At 50.3% G+C, this 15,554-nt stretch overlaps 1 protein-coding gene and 1 non-coding gene across 2 annotated transcripts in view; both read right to left on the reverse strand.

Annotated features, from left to right (window-relative positions):
* LOC144752353 (major histocompatibility complex class I-related protein 1-like) overlaps positions 1-15,554 on the reverse strand; it is a 191,495-nt gene that overhangs the window by 15,313 nt on the left and 160,628 nt on the right. Inside the window, exon 5 of the mRNA XM_078640291.1 lies at positions 6,595-6,708. Coding sequence (XP_078496417.1) covers positions 6,595-6,708 — 114 coding nt within the window. The remainder of the gene's footprint in view (positions 1-6,594; positions 6,709-15,554) is intronic.
* LOC144756851 (5.8S ribosomal RNA) overlaps positions 15,437-15,554 on the reverse strand; it is a 154-nt gene continuing 36 nt past the window's right edge. The window contains exon 1 of the ribosomal RNA XR_013595356.1: positions 15,437-15,554. This exon is cut by the window's right edge and continues 36 nt beyond it. This is a non-coding gene — a ribosomal RNA (5.8S ribosomal RNA).

Genomic DNA, 15,554 nt, shown 5'->3' on the forward strand with positions numbered 1-15,554 from the left:
TAGCCAGTTTCAATAAACCAGGCACCAACGGACGCAAGGGACAAGATGTTTGTCTCTGCTGGAGAGTTTCAAATATAACTGAAGTCGATGGCACAGGAGCTAACAAGGGAATGTTACGTTTTGACGCCCCTCTGACCAGAACCTCCTGAAAGGTGGTGATATCATCAACGGGAGACACTCTTTGAGGAGGAGAGTCCCTTAGAATAAGTGAGTACCTCCACGTACGCGTGTCCCTGGTATGCCGGGAGTGAGATCTCTCTTAGCGATGGTGATGAGATCGCTTGGAAGACCGGCAGTGGCTACAGGAACGATGTCTCGCCGAGAATGTAACCTTGGTCTTCGAGGCTCTGCAGGACGCGTGGGCTGAGTAGCTGTGGTCCCAGGCTGAGGCAGAGAAGGAGGTGGAGAATGAACTGGAGGAGGAGGAGGCAGAGAAGGAGGAAGCGGAGGAGGAGGAGGAAGAGGAAGAGGAAGAGGAAGAGGAAGAGGAAGAGGAGGAGGAGGTGTTGAAGGCAGGTCCACCGGTTGACGAGGAGCAGGATGGTGAATAGGTGCGAGAGTACTCTGATTCTGCAGAAGCCTCCTCCGTTTTCAAGCTGGCTGCACAGAAGGCGCCCTGAATTTAACTCCCCCTTGATGTCGATCTACTGCTCAACGGCGAACGGCGACGTCGTCTGGACCGTGAACTCCCTGTCGACATCGATCTATTGCTCAACAGTGAACGGCGATGGCGTCTGGACTCTGAACTCCCTGTTGACTTCAACAGGCTCACTATGGAACGAGTTCCGGAACTGTACCTCGACGTCGAACGTCGGTGATGACTCCTCGACATCAACCTTCTCTTCGACTTCGACCTTCTCCTTGACATCGACCTTTTCGTGGACATCGACGGCGATCAGCGGTGTTGCATAGACGACGACCGCCGGTGCCTCCGTGACTCCAATCGACGACGATGATGCCTCGACGGGGATCTGCGTTGATGAGTCAAGGTTGAACGAGGAGACATCTGCGACGGCGACCTCGTCTGAAATCTTGCCATCCTTCTCCTTAACGTGGAGCGTTGGCGTCGCTCCGACACAGAGCCCTGTGTCGACGGAGAACATATCATCGTCATACCTACTCTCGACGTCGTCGTTGTCGTCTTCAATGTCGACCGGGACCGGTGACGTTTTTCTGCGGTTTTTCGACTGGGCAGCTCCCCAGAGGTCAAAGCAAGGGTTTTGGTAGACAACTTACCCTCTCCTTGCCCAGAGGATGTAGATGCTGCCTTCTGTCTTTGCTGCTCCAACCCTTGGGAGTCAAATCTTCTCCCTGTCACACAGGGATGCGCCTAGAAAAGGTTTTGCAAATAGAGCAGGTGTCAGGCACATGAGAGACAGGCAGACAGAGAATACATGCTGTGCGATCAGACTTGGCCTTCTTCCTACCACAGTCAGGACACTTGTCAAACAGAAAAGGCATTTTGACAAGAAAACTGTAGAAATTCTGCCAAAAAAGGACAGCAGAAGGTAGATATGGGCCAAAGACGTCGAGTGAAGTTGCAAAAATTCAAATACTGAAGTAAATTTTGAAGGAAATACCAAAAAAGGTAGAGCTCAATGCTCCAGGGTCCTGCTAGCAGGAGCTGGAAAAAAGAACTGAAAGTAACTGCCTCTGGCTGTGCATCATGGGATACTGGGGGTCTCTGGTAACTCTTAAAGGCATGGTATTCATTTGCAGACACATAATGGCAGCCAATGGGGACTTCTCTGTCCAACCCTTTCATCTCTATCATGAAAAAAGGAGTTTTGTGAAGGGGAGTTTTCTTTCTGTTGAAACTCATAAAATTGCTCAATTTAAAAGTTAACTGGCTATCTCTTTTCACTTCAAGATGAAGTAATAGCCAGTGTAGCCTAGTTGGTTAGGCTGCTTTATTGTCTCGTTATCTCTTAAGTGTCTTTGCAGGCCGTTCTAAAGAAAGGCAGAAGAAGACAACTTAAGAAGATATATCTAATGAAGTGCTCCGGGGTCCACGCACATAGGCGGGACTATTCACATGATTATGACTATACGAGGAAATCCCCTACAAGAGAATCATCATCTGCTGCTCCAACGGTACTGTCCTTGCAGAGGACGCAATCCCCACAGCACAACGGAAGCCACACAAGTAACACACTTCACAAATGCCACTAGTCACACAAGCCTACTCAATAAGCACTGATAAGCAGAGCACAATTGGGGCAGTGAAAATCCAACAAGCACTGGCCGTTAATTCTCTCTATGACAAATGCAGGCATTTGTAAAGCGCACAGCTACCTCCGATGGAGGTGTCCCGGCACTGGGGGCCGTTGGGAAGATTAAGGAAGCTATTGCCCAGAGTCACATGGTGCTGGGTTAACCTGCTGCCGGAGCCAGGGATCAAACCGTTAACCCTGTGGTCCGGAGTCAGCCATCCTGGCCGCTGCGCCACACCTCTTCCACTATGGCTTGAGGGTGTACCTCTAGTTCAGCTGAGCCTATTCACTGCTAGAAAATGGGGTTGCTCAGGGGACATGAAGACTGGGAAATTCAATGATAGAAAAAGTGAAGGTGAGTAAACGCAGGAGGAAGCTAAAAAACATAATAGCTTCTCATACAGAGTCCTTCAAATATTTTAACAGGCGGAGAAACCCCCCATTCAAATGGCTTAGAGGAAAGATTTGAGGATTCATGTCTCCACAGATATGTTTGCTGCCAAGGAACTTTGAGAGATATGTGTTTTTTGTTAGGAATTTCAAAATGGCCATGTAGTGAGAGGGCTCCTAAATGACCAGTTGGGAGGGGAGGATGTTAACTGTCATTTGCTTCTCTGGGGCATGCAGAATTTGAAAGAACACACTATGTTCCCAGTTTGGTTTCCAACACACCTGTGTGCACACCCCCCTGAGCATGTAGCTGCTTGGAAGCACTGGGTGAGATCTGGTGGTGGACATCAAAGAACCTCCTAGAATCAAGCCTGAGAAAACCAAAAAACGAACTGACCCTTCACTCCACAATGGACTCACTCCTATGACTATCTTTGGCCTGATCCCAAAACCAGCCAGTGTGGGCTGTAATCTAAGTATTCTGTAGATTTAGTCAGGCACAACAGATCACCGGTCTAAATCACACCTTTTTTGAGTTACAACCGAACCCGTGTTAACAATGTCATCAAGTGACCGCTCTAAAAGCCTTTGTGTCCCCAGTCTGTCCTTAAGGGACCACCATATAACACAACCTGCTCTTCCTGAACACTGCACTCTGCAGAGCCCTCCTCGGAAGGCTGCAGGATGACCACCACTCAGACACTTCATCCCATCTCCATTTGTTGTCCTAAAACATGTCAAGTTTCATTCACTTGCTTGGCACATGGGCAGGCTCCGGGTGCAATGTTCATTATGAAATAGGCACTGGTTCCAGTGGGGTCTTTGGGACATTTATGGACATAAAAGCCTCTGTGGTTCAGTGACCTACTGGCGGTCATACTGCCCCGGTTGCTACCAAAGCCACAGCGCAGGTGCCACCTAAGAGTCACAAATGCTACGGGCGCAGACAGCGCAGGTCAGTGATGAAGAACTGGGTCAGCAGGAGCTGCATCTCTTGAAGCCTCTCATAGAGTCACAAAGGCCCCAGGTGCAGACACTGTGGGTCAGCGATGAAGAACTGGATCAGCAGAGGCTGCATCTCTTGAAGCCTCTCAGTAGAGTCACAAAGGCCCTAGGCGCTGCAGGTGCAGACAGTGCGGGTCAGCGATGAAGAACTGGATCAGCGGGAGCTGCATCTCTTGAAGCCTCTCATAGAGTCACAAAGGTCCCAGGCGCAGACAGTGCGGGTCAGTGATGAAGAACTGGGTCAGCAGGAGCTGCAGCTCTTGAAGCCTCTCATAGAGTCACAAAGGTCCCAGGCGCAGACAGTGCGGGTCAGTGATGAAGAACTGGGTCAGCAGGAGCTGCAGCTCTTGAAGCCTCTCAGTAGAGTCACAAAGGCCCCAGGCACAGACACAGCGGGTCAGTGATGAAGAACTGGATCAGCAGGAGCTGCATCTCTTGAAGCCTCTCAGTAGAGTCACAAAGGCCCCAGTTGCAGACAGTGCAGGTCAGTGATGAAGAACTGGATCAGCAGGAGCTGCATCTCTTGAAGCCTCTCATAGAGTCACAAAGGTCCCAGGTGCAGACACTGGGGGTCAGTGATGAAGAACTGGATCAGCAGGAGCTGCATCTCTTGAAGCCTCTCATAGAGTCACAAAGGCCCCAGGTGCAGACAGTGCAGGTCAGCGATGAAGAACTGGATCAGCAGGAGCTGCATCTCTTGAAGCCTCTCATAGAGTCACAAAGGCCCCAGGCACAGACACTGCGGGTCAGTGATGAAGAACTGGATCAGCGGGAGCTGCATCTCTTGAAGCCTCTCATAGAGTCACAAAGGCCCCAGGCACAGACACTGCGGGTCAGTGATGAAGAACTGGATCAGCGGGAGCTGCATCTCTTGAAGCCTCTCATAGAGTCACAAAGGTCCCAGGTGCAGACACTGCGGATCAGCGATGAAGAACTGGGTCAGCAGGAGCTGCATCTCTTGAAGCCTCTCAGTGGAGTCACAAAGGCCCCAGGGGCAGACACTGCAGGTCAGCGATGAAGAACTGGATCAGCAGGAGCTGCATCTCTTGGAGCCTCTCAGTGGAGTCACAATGGCCCCAGGCACAGACACTGTAGTTCAGTGATAAAGAACTGTGGGCCAGATGTAGGTGGCCAAATACCGGTCGGTAACGGCCGATTTCGGCCGTTACCGACCGGTATTTGGAGTCTCAGATGTAGGGGGCCTTAAAATTACCGATTCGGTAAATTTACAGATTCTATAAATTACCGAATCTGTAAATTTACCGAATCGGTAATTTGTGATGTAGGTGGCACTGAAAACAGTGCCACAGGCCCTTCAGAATTCGTTATTCACCATCAAATACTATTTGATGGTAAATAACGAATTCCTGTGTACATGCACATCTGTGCATGTACACCTGTGCCATGTGGCACACATACATGCCCTAAGGGCGTGTATGTGTGTCACATGGCACACAAGCATGAATCAGGGGTGCAACAGGGTGTCAAAGTGACACCCTGTCCCCCTTGCAAAATCGGTAATTTTACCGAATCGGTATTTACCGATTCGGTAATTGACATTGATTCCTATGGGCCTCAAGGCCCATAGGAATCAATGGCAATTACTGAATCGGTAAATACTGATTCGGTATTTACCGAATCATACAGATTCGGTAAAAATTACTGAATTTTTTCCTACATCTGATTTACTGAATCTAGAATACCAAATCGGTAAAATTCGGTATTCTAGAGTCGGTAAATAAGATTTACCTACATCGGGCCCTGTATCATCAGGAGCTGCATCTCTTGGAGCCTCTCTGTAGAGTCACAAAGGCCCCAGGCACAGACAGTGCGGGTCAGTGATGAAGAACTGGATCAGCAGGAGCTGCATCTCTTGAAGCCTCTCAGTAGAGTCACAAAGGCCCCAGGCACAGACAGTGCGGGTCAGGGATTAATAACAGGATCAGCACGAGCTGGATGTCTCAAAATGTGTCCTTTGAGGTAAAAGCAGAGGAAGGAGCACAGATTAGAACCCGGAGCCCACCGAAAGAGTGACTGGAAGAGTAAAGGCACAGCTGCTCGTGCATGCTATATAACATCATATCCACTCACTTGGAGAAGAATAGAGGCGCGGGTCAGTCGCTGAAATGAGGATCACAACCCAGCATCATATCATCTCTTTTCAGCAAGCCTCTAGAAGTGCAGCAGTGAAGTACCCCCCCATGCATTACTTCAGAATTCTCCCTCACCCTCCCTGAATCGACTCATCCACTGTGGGACAGGGCAGGACAAAGACAGAGTGAACGGACAGGCATGACTGCTCACACAGACACAGGACTTGAACCTGCTTCTAAGAATCATCTGACAAGAAAAGAAGGGAAGCACCTCAACTACATCCCATGGTATACTCAGTGCTTGGTAGCCTCTCTCAAGCCTCTGATATACCTCAGCCCATTGTATACTCAGTGCTTTCTACCCTACAAGGGCACTAGTGACCCACCATGGCTCACAGTACTCACAGTGCTTTTCATCCTCTCTCAGGGACTGTTATGACACCACAGCCCACAAAATACATTTCTGGAGGCAACACATTCACAGCACAATCCAGTGTCCTGGAGCTCATCACATCTTACTGGAAGCTGGTCCAGGAAGACACAGGGGGTCTCCGCTAAGCAGCCATTCAGAGCAGCAGAAACTTTGAGGCCAATTTTCATTGGTGGAAGATTAGATAATCACCAATCCTGAGCAACTTTACATTTTGTTCATACTTTGGGTGCGGGGGGATGGTTCAGAGACTGAGTAGTGAAGAGGTGCCAACAATGAGCCGCATCAGCAGTGCATCGACAAGGAAATATCTGCTCTGCCCACCTCAATGTAAAGCAGGAAGGTCTCCAAACACAGATGTGTCCCCACCCTTGCTGCAAATGGCAGATGGTATTCCACCCTCACACATGAATCAGTAAGTGATGGTACCTCCCACTAACAGTATAAAACAGAACCAACTTACCTTGCATGTTTCTCCTCGAGTAGACAACCCAAGCGACAGCAGCGACCAGTCCAACACCCACGAGGGCTCCAATGACGCCTCCGATAATGACCCCCATTGGAGGAGATTTCTCTTCTGTGGGACAGAGACGGACAGGAGCAGAGTTACAGGCAGAAATCACTTCAAAGAGGAGATTTAAGATGCAGTATCACTAACACCTGCCAGGTATGAATATCACTGTGAGTAAAGAGTCAGAGCGATTAACCTGCACTCGGAACAGGGATTTAATCCTACTACAGCCCAAGGTATACTCAGTGCTCTGTAATCCTCAGCACTCACTCCTATCACACCGCAGTCCATGGTATACTCACTGCTTTGTAGCCCTCCGGGCACACTACTATCACACCGCAGTCCACGGTATACTCACTGCTTTGTAGCCCTCCGGGCACACTACTATCACACCGCAGTCCACGGTATACTCACTGCTTTGTAGCCTCTCAGGGACACTACTATCACACCGCAGTCCACGGTATACTCACTGCTTTGTAGCCTTCCAGGGACACTACTATCACACCACAGTCCACGGTATACTCACTGCTTTGTATCTGTTGTATTCTTACTATTTCAATTATGTGGTGTCGCTTTAAGACCCACATTCTATATGTCTGATGTCACATATCTCTATATTCTGTCTTGTCAGTTAGCTCCCTGCTTTCTGATGGGGACACGCAGCTCAAGTGGAGCCACAGAGCCGCTGTAGCCATACACGGCATCTTTTAAAAGTTCACTTAATCGCTACTGCACACGAACCTGAAGCCGCTTCTACAAGGTTGCACGCGAACACTTACAGTTGGAATCCTTCACCTCCACGACTTTCTCGGAACGTTGTTGTTCTTCTCGCTGCTGAACGTGGATGAACGTGCAAAGTCAACGTCATCACCGTGAGCGACGGAGCGACGTTGCGCAAGTATCCATTTTGTATACTACGCGTTACTAAGCAACCAGTTTCCCTTTCCAAGCGGCAGAGATAGTGAATCGAACAACGAGAACAACGAATTATACTGAAATTACAACATCTCTTCTACACTAAGGTAATCTACATAAAGCGACAGAAGCGGCAAAACGAATCAAATTAAAATATAAAACAGTGTTTTCCCTACAAGGTGAACGACTTACAATTGGGTGTTTTATCATAATCCTGTGAACAGTATACAGTATAAAGATACTACGAGGGCGTAATTAATAAAAAAAAAAAAAATATATATATATATATATATATAACAATGGAAAACATTAACATTATCACACCACCCATGTTCCTACAGTCGGCTGGAGATCCACCCATTGAATGGGATGAATGGATAGATATTTTTGAGAACTACATAGAGGCGCTTGACGGGAAGGATTTCAGCGCCACCAGGAAGAAAGCTCTTTTATTGAGCGCTCTAGGAAAAGAGGGACAGCACTCTTTTAAATACTTGCCTGTAGGTTTGAACCAGGATGGTAGGTCATTGTCCAATGTGTATACTGAGGCAAAAGCGCGAATGAAAAAACAATATTCAAAAGAAGTAAATATTGTCATGGCCAGACACAAATTTTATACTCAACCACAAAGGGCAGAGGAATCTGTGGATCAATTCGTAACCAGATTACGCGAATTGTCCATTAAGTGTAACTTCGGAGAGATAAGGGACGAAATGATAAGAGACCAGCTGATAGTACAGTGTCGAAACAAAAAAATGCAAGAAAAATTGTGGGCGGCAAAGAACCCTACTCTACAGACAGCCATTGACATAGCCAAAGTAGTTAAAGAATCTAATGCATGCATGAAGGAGATGGAAAAGAAGGACAGTGTAAAAGAGAATGGACATGGGAATGGTGTTTCTTGCGTAGACCAAGAAGAAGTTGCGGCTGTAAATAAGAAAAGTATAGACACTGGAGAAAGGAACACTAAAAGATACAGTAGTGGGTTTCCAAGTACGGAGAAGAATAGATTCCAAGGAAGAATGTGCGGTAGGTGTGGTAGCACATTTCATACTTCAGATTACAAGAGATGCTTTGCCCTAGACAAGGTATGTAGGAAATGTGGGAGAAAAGGCCATTTCTTTAAGATGTGCAAAGGGACGACTAATGAAAAAGTAGCAGTGGTAGAAAAGAAAGAAGTGACGAAAAATGACATTGGGGTCGAAGGCACTAATAAACTATTGTGCTTAGGGGGACAGAATATGAGTAGAGGAGAACCTGGCAGGAGGCAAAGACCCAAAGCTCAATTCCTGATTGATAGGAAAGAAGTCCAGTTAATGGTTGACCCAGGGTCGTTCTGGACCATCATTCCCAAAGACATGTACTTGGAGAATTGGGAAAATGTACAGTTGTTGACAAGTGATATTAGCCCTTGTGGATACCAAGGGGAAAGTATAATACTATTAGGATACATGGTATGTGAAATTTCCTTCGAAAATCGTTTCACGTCAGGGAAAGTTTATGTGGCAGAGTCAGGTCCCGCAATTTTAGGGTGGGAACAACAGTACGATCTCAGTATAATTATCAATCCCAGGGCTGTACCACAAGTGATGGTAGTTGACAGCATTACAACAGAGTCGATAGTCAATGGAATGTCAAGTTTGTTTGATGAACACATCGGAGAATTAAAAGGTTACGTGCACAAAATTATACTGCGTGATGGTGCCATACCAGTGCAACACAGGGTCAGGAAGGTTCCATTCATTGCACGTGAAGAAGTCAAGAAAATGTTACAGGAAATGTCAGATCAGGGAGTGATCGAACAAATTGAAACATCACCATGGATTTCCCCAGTCGTTATCACGACCAAACCTGACAAAAGTTTCAGATTCTGTGTGGACCTTCGCACATTAAACCAGAACATCGTCGTAGACAACTTCCCATTGCCAAATATTAATGAGTTGGTCCTTTCGCTAAAAGGCGGAAAGTATTTTTCTAAGTTAGATCTCCGCAGTGCTTACCACCAAATTAAATTGCATCAAGACTCTAAGGCACTGACTGCTTTCATAACTACTGAAGGGATTTACCAATTCACTCGCATGCCTTTTGGACTCGCATCAGCGGCTGGAGTCTTTCAACGAATGATGGGTGCGGTGTTAAAGGGAGTGAACAATGTGGTTTACTTCCAAGATGACGTTTTAATCTTTGGGGAAACTGTAGAGAAGCATAATTTGATATTAAAGACTGTATTAGAAAGGATGGAACAAGCAGGGTTGACATTGAAAAAAGAGAAGTGCAAGTTTGCAGTGGAAGAAGTGGAATACCTTGGCTATACATTATCTGTTAAAGGGGTTAGACCAAAAAGGGATTTGTTAGAATCCATCAGGAATGCACCAGTCCCATGTGACAAAGATCAGTTGAGGTCTTTTCTTGGCCTCATTGAGTATTATGCAAAATTTGTAAAAGATTTTGCAGGGAAAACCGAGAAGATAAAAATTCTGTTGAGAAAGGGGTGCAAGTTTGTATGGGATCAGGAACAAGATAATTGTTTCCAAGACATTAAGAGAGAAATATGTGAGGCTGGTATCTTGACACCGTTTGACACCAATCGTCGGTCTGTTTTGACAGTAGATGCAAGTGCTGTAGGTGTCGGTGCAGTACTAGCTCAAATGCATGATTCAGGCTTGAAGACTGTTGCCTTTGCGTCAAGAACTCTCACAACCACAGAAAGAAATTATTCTATTATTGAACGAGAGGCCCTTGCTGCGGCATGGGGTTGTGAGTACTATAGAATGTATTTGTGGGGGTTCAAATTTACACTATTAACAGACCACAAACCCTTAGTTAAGATCTTATCACCTGGTGGAGCTGGGAAAGGTTCAGCGAGGTTGGCCAGACTAGCTGCAAGAATCCAAGAGTACTTATACACTGTGGAATATATTCCCGGCTGGAAGAACTGCCAAGCTGACGGCCTTTCCAGACTTCCTCTACCCTGGGAATTAGTAGACAAACCAGGTGTTGATTCGCTCAATTCAGAAGGGTCTGTGGCAGCCGTAGATGAGTTGGTAGAGATGTGTGCTGGGGCAGTTAGTAGGAGTTGGTGGAATGCCTCTATGGCGAAGGATGAAGTGTTGAAAGGGGTGAAAGACCTTATTGTGAAGGGTTCGAGGAGAGAGAGTTGTGTATCTCCTGCTTTGCGTCCATACTTAAAAGTGTTGGAAGATTTATCTATTCTGGACAACGAAGGTTCAGTTATCTTGAAAGAAGATAAGTTCATTCCACCACAGGAGGTGAGATTTACCTTATTTAAGTTGGCTCATGAGGGTCACCTGGGACAGTCACTCACCAAGAGAAGAGTGAGGGAGCACTTTTGGTGGCCAGGCATGGACCTCGAAATTTCTGACTGGGTGGAAAAATGTTCGGATTGCATGGAGAGTGAGAAGAGACTTAAGGTGGGGGGCCAGAATAATTGTGGTACAATAGAAGACCCGGGGTGTCCATGGCACACCATATGCCTTGATTTCATTGAGCCCTTTTATCAGTTGAGTCAGGATATGAGGTTTGGTTTGGTAGTTGTAGATGTTACATCAAAATGGTTGGTTGTTAAGTTCTTGAAGGAAATCACCACCAGCAGCACTATCATAGCATTGAAGGATATTTTCAGAGAAGATGGTTTTCCTATGAAGATTATTACAGATAACGGAACGCAATTGACTTCCACACAAATGGCTAGCTTTTTACAAGAATGTGGCATTGCACATTCGCGAACTTCACTTTACAACCCACAGGGTAATGGCATTGTTGAGAGGGCAAACCGCATGGTCAAAGGTGCGATTCAGATGGCCCTCTCATCCAAAGCCAACGTGAAAGAATTAGTTAATGATCTGGTTTGGGCCTATAGGACTACTGAGAATGGTGTGACAGGGAAGATTCCCTTTTGCATGATGAGGGGACGTTCCGCTGGTACTAAACTGGTTGCTGCATGGATGAAGGAATGTTTGAGCACTGGAAAGTTTGAGAAGTATGAAGGTAGAGAGGGGTTAGACAAGTTGGAAGACGGGAAGGTGTCAGGAAATCAATGCAATATATCAGTGAATGATTGGGTGAAGGTGAAACCAGGAAGAGTTGGTATCGGGTTGACAAAGTTTAGGGGTCCATTTAAAGTTAGGTCCGTCCATAAAAGGTTTGTAACTTTATTCAATGGTGCGTGTTGGAACTTGAGGCGGGTAGCATTGTATAAGAAAGCTGAAAAGAAAGCCAAGTTGCTTCAGCCTAACCGTGTCTCAGAACCGGTCAGTAGAGATCCCATTGATGCCGGTAGGGGTCAAAGGGAAAGGAGGTCACCTAGATACTTACGTGATTATGTTTCATGTTAATGTGAATTTTATATCGAGGGGCATGAGTTAAAATTTATTCTGTTATATTAGTATGTGAAGGGGAGAGGATATGTTGTATTCTTACTATTTCAATTATGTGGTGTCGCTTTAAGACCCACATTCTATATGTCTGATGTCACATATCTCTATATTCTGTCTTGTCAGTTAGCTCCCTGCTTTCTGATGGGGACACCAGCTTATCTCTGTAGTACTCAATAAATATCCTATATTCATCCACCTGGACCATTACTTCGATTTACAACAGTATCCTTCCAGGGACACTACTATCACACCGCAGTCCACGGTATACTCACTGCTTTGTAGCCTTCCAGGGACACTACTATCACACCGCAGTCCACGGTATACTCACTGCTTTGTAGCCTTCCAGGGACACTACTATCACACCGCAGTCCACGGTATACTCACTGCTTTGTATCCTTCCAGGGACACTACTATCACACCGCAGTCCACAGTATACTCACTGCTTTGTAGCCTTCCAGGGACACTACTATCACACCACAGTCCACGGTATACTCACTGCTTTGTAGCCTTCCAGGGGACACTACTATCACACCACAGTCCACGGTATACTCACTGCTTTGTATCCTTCCAGAGACACTACTATCACACCACAGCCTGCTAGGATGAGTAAATATGATGTTGAGGTATACCATGATATGTGCAAGCCCGACAACGGCAATACCAATAAATGCAAGGTCAATGTACGCCATAATCTATGCCCGTCTGTAGGAAGCTGCCTCTGTATATACTATACCAAAATAAGGTATAGTGTGCAGGGCTCGACAAATCCACTCGCCCGCTCGACCGGGCCTAAACGGCGTCCTGCTCTTGGCGGGCTTGGGGCTTAGCTTCCAAACCCTACCCAGGCCAGGGAGAGCCTCTGCAGGCCCCGATGGACCCCAGCGCCCGGAACCTCGGCTGGCTTGCAGGACGGGGGCTCCAGCACCCCGGGACCTGCCGGACAGAGTTCAAGCCCCAGGCCCGGTCCCATGTTCCGAACCCTAGCCAGGCCGGGGAATGCCTCCCCAGACCCAGAGGGACCCTAGCGCCCAGACCCTCGACTGGCTTGCAGGACAGGGGGCTCCAGCACCCTCGGGGCCTGCCAGATGGAGTTCAAGCCTCGGGCCAGGTCCCAGCTTCCAAACCCTAGCCAGGCCAGGGAGAGCCTCCCCGGGACTCAGTGGACACCCGTACCCAGCGCCCTAGACCCTCGCCGGATGGAGCTCAAGCCCCGGGCCAGGTCTCAGCTTCTGAACCCTAACCCGGCCGGGGAGAGCCTCCCTGGGCCTCGATGAACGCACGGACCCCCGGCTGGCTTGCATGGACAGGGGGTTCTCCAGCACCACGTTGCCTGCTGGGTGGAGATCAAGCCCCCGGCCCGGTCCCTGCTTCCGAACCCTAGCCCCGGCTGGTGAGAGCCTCCCTGGGCCTCGATGAACGCACGGACCCCCCGGCGAGCTTGCATGGACAGGGGGTTCTCCAACACATCGTGGCCTGCCGGGTGGAGATCAAGCCCCCGGCCCGGTCCCTCCTTCCGAACCCTAGGTAGGCCCGGCCTCCCTGGGGCCCCGCTGGACCAAGGAGGGTTAAGCCCAGGCCACGTCCACTCCCCGGCGGCCTGCCCGGAGAGCCCATTTTCCTCGACAAATGCTTGGCTCAGAGGATGACTTTCAATAGATCGCAGCGAGGTAGCTGCTCTGCTACTTACGAAACCCTGACCCAGAATCAGGTTGTCTACGAATGATTTATCACCGGGTGCCCCACGAACATGCGGTGCACTAAGGGCGATGGAGGCGGAGGGGGGAACCAGCTACTAGATGGTTCGATTAGTCTTTTGCCTCTATACCCAGGTCGGATGACCGATTTGCACGTCAGGACCGCTACAGACCTCCACCAGAGTTTCCTCTGGCTTCACCCTGCCCAGGCATAGTTCACCATCTTTCGGGTCCTATCACGCACGCTCATGCTCCACCTCCCCGACAGAGCGGGCGAGACGGGCCGGTGGTGCTCCCGCCGCTGGAAGCGCGGCGGGATCACACCTCAGCCGGCGCGCGCCGGCCCTCACCTTCATTGCGCCACAGGGTTTCGCTCGGCCCTCCGACTCGCGAACGTGTTAGACTCCTTGGTCCGTGTTTCAAGACGGGTAGGGTGGGTAACCGACATTGCCGCAGACCCCTGGTGCCCGGCGTGGGCCTCCCCGCCCGGCGGCGCGACACGGTCGGGGCGCACTGAGAACAGTCCGCCCCAGTCGACAGGGAGCAGGGGGCCCCGTCCCCCAAAGTCAACCGCCCCGGCGCGCCCCTAGGGGCGGCCGGGGACGGGTGCCCGGGGGAGGGCGCGGAGGCAGTCGAATCTCCCTCGGCCCCGCGGACACGGCAACGTTTCTGCCAGGGGGGCTGTAACACCCTCCGCCGGAGCGGAGGGCCACCTGCCACCCCGAAGCCTTCCCAGCTGACCCGGAGCCGGTCGCGGCACACCGCCGTGGAGGAAATGCGCCCTGCGGGGGCCGGGTAGGGCCCGGGCCACGGGCCCCGGTCCCGCGGAGAGGATCCGGAACTCCCGGGCCACCGACCTTCCCACCGTGTTGAATCCTCCGGGCGGACTGCACGGACCCCACCCGTTTACCTCTCGACGGTTTCACGCCCTCTTGAACTCTCTCTTCAAAGTTCTTTTCAACTTTCCCTTACGGTACTTGTTGGCTATCGGTCTCGCACCCGTATTTAGCCTTAGATGGAGTTTACCACCCGCTTTGGGCTGCATTCCCAAGCAACCCGACTCCAAAAAGACCCGATCCCGGCGCGCCGGGGGCCGCTACCGGCCTAACACCATCCGCGGGGTGAGCCTCGATCAGAAGGACTTGGGCCCCCTGAGCGACGCCGGGGAGTCGGTCTTCTGTACGCCACATTTCCCGCGCCCGCCGCCGGGCGGGGATTCGACGCTGGGCTCTTCCCTCTTCACTCGCCGTTACTGGGGGAATCCTGGTTAGTTTCTTTTCCTCCGCTTAGTAATATGCTTAAATTCAGAGGGTCGCCACGTCTGATCTGAGGTCGTAGTCGGAAGCATGACGCCGGAGCGTCAAAGGGGGGTTTGCCGGGGGAAGGCCGGGACCCTGCCGGAGCAGGGGGGCCCGGCGTAAACCCGGCAGACCGCGCGCCCTCTTTCCCACGGATCGGATCCGGAAGGGGTTTCGGCCCTCCCCGGGAAGCCGGCCGTGGAGGTGGGCGCCCGAGGCGCGCGCGGGCAGCCGGTGGGACACCACAGACAGCCTCGAGCGGCACGCAGCCAGGCGCCCCGGGACGGGTCCCGGGGCGGACCGGTCGCCTGGCCCCTTTCTCGGGGGCCAGACGCGCCGGCGGCGTACCTCCGCGGCAGGACCCGGCGAGGGACCCTGCCACGAGCGATCAGGGGGTCTGGACTTGTGGGGGGACGAAGGGGAAGCGGAGCTAACCCTGCGACGGCCCCAGCCACGCCCCGGGGAAGCCCCGGGGCGATTGACGATCGAGCGACCCTCAGACAGGCGTAGCCCCGGGAGGAACCCGGGGCCGCAAGGTGCGTTCGAAGTGTCGATGATCAATGTGTCCTGCAATTCACACTAATTCTCGCAGCTAGATGCGTTCTTCA

The sequence above is a fragment of the Lissotriton helveticus genome, chromosome 5_1 (assembly GCF_964261635.1).
Source record: "Lissotriton helveticus chromosome 5_1, aLisHel1.1, whole genome shotgun sequence".
NCBI classification, from domain to species: Eukaryota; Metazoa; Chordata; class Amphibia; order Caudata; family Salamandridae; genus Lissotriton; species Lissotriton helveticus.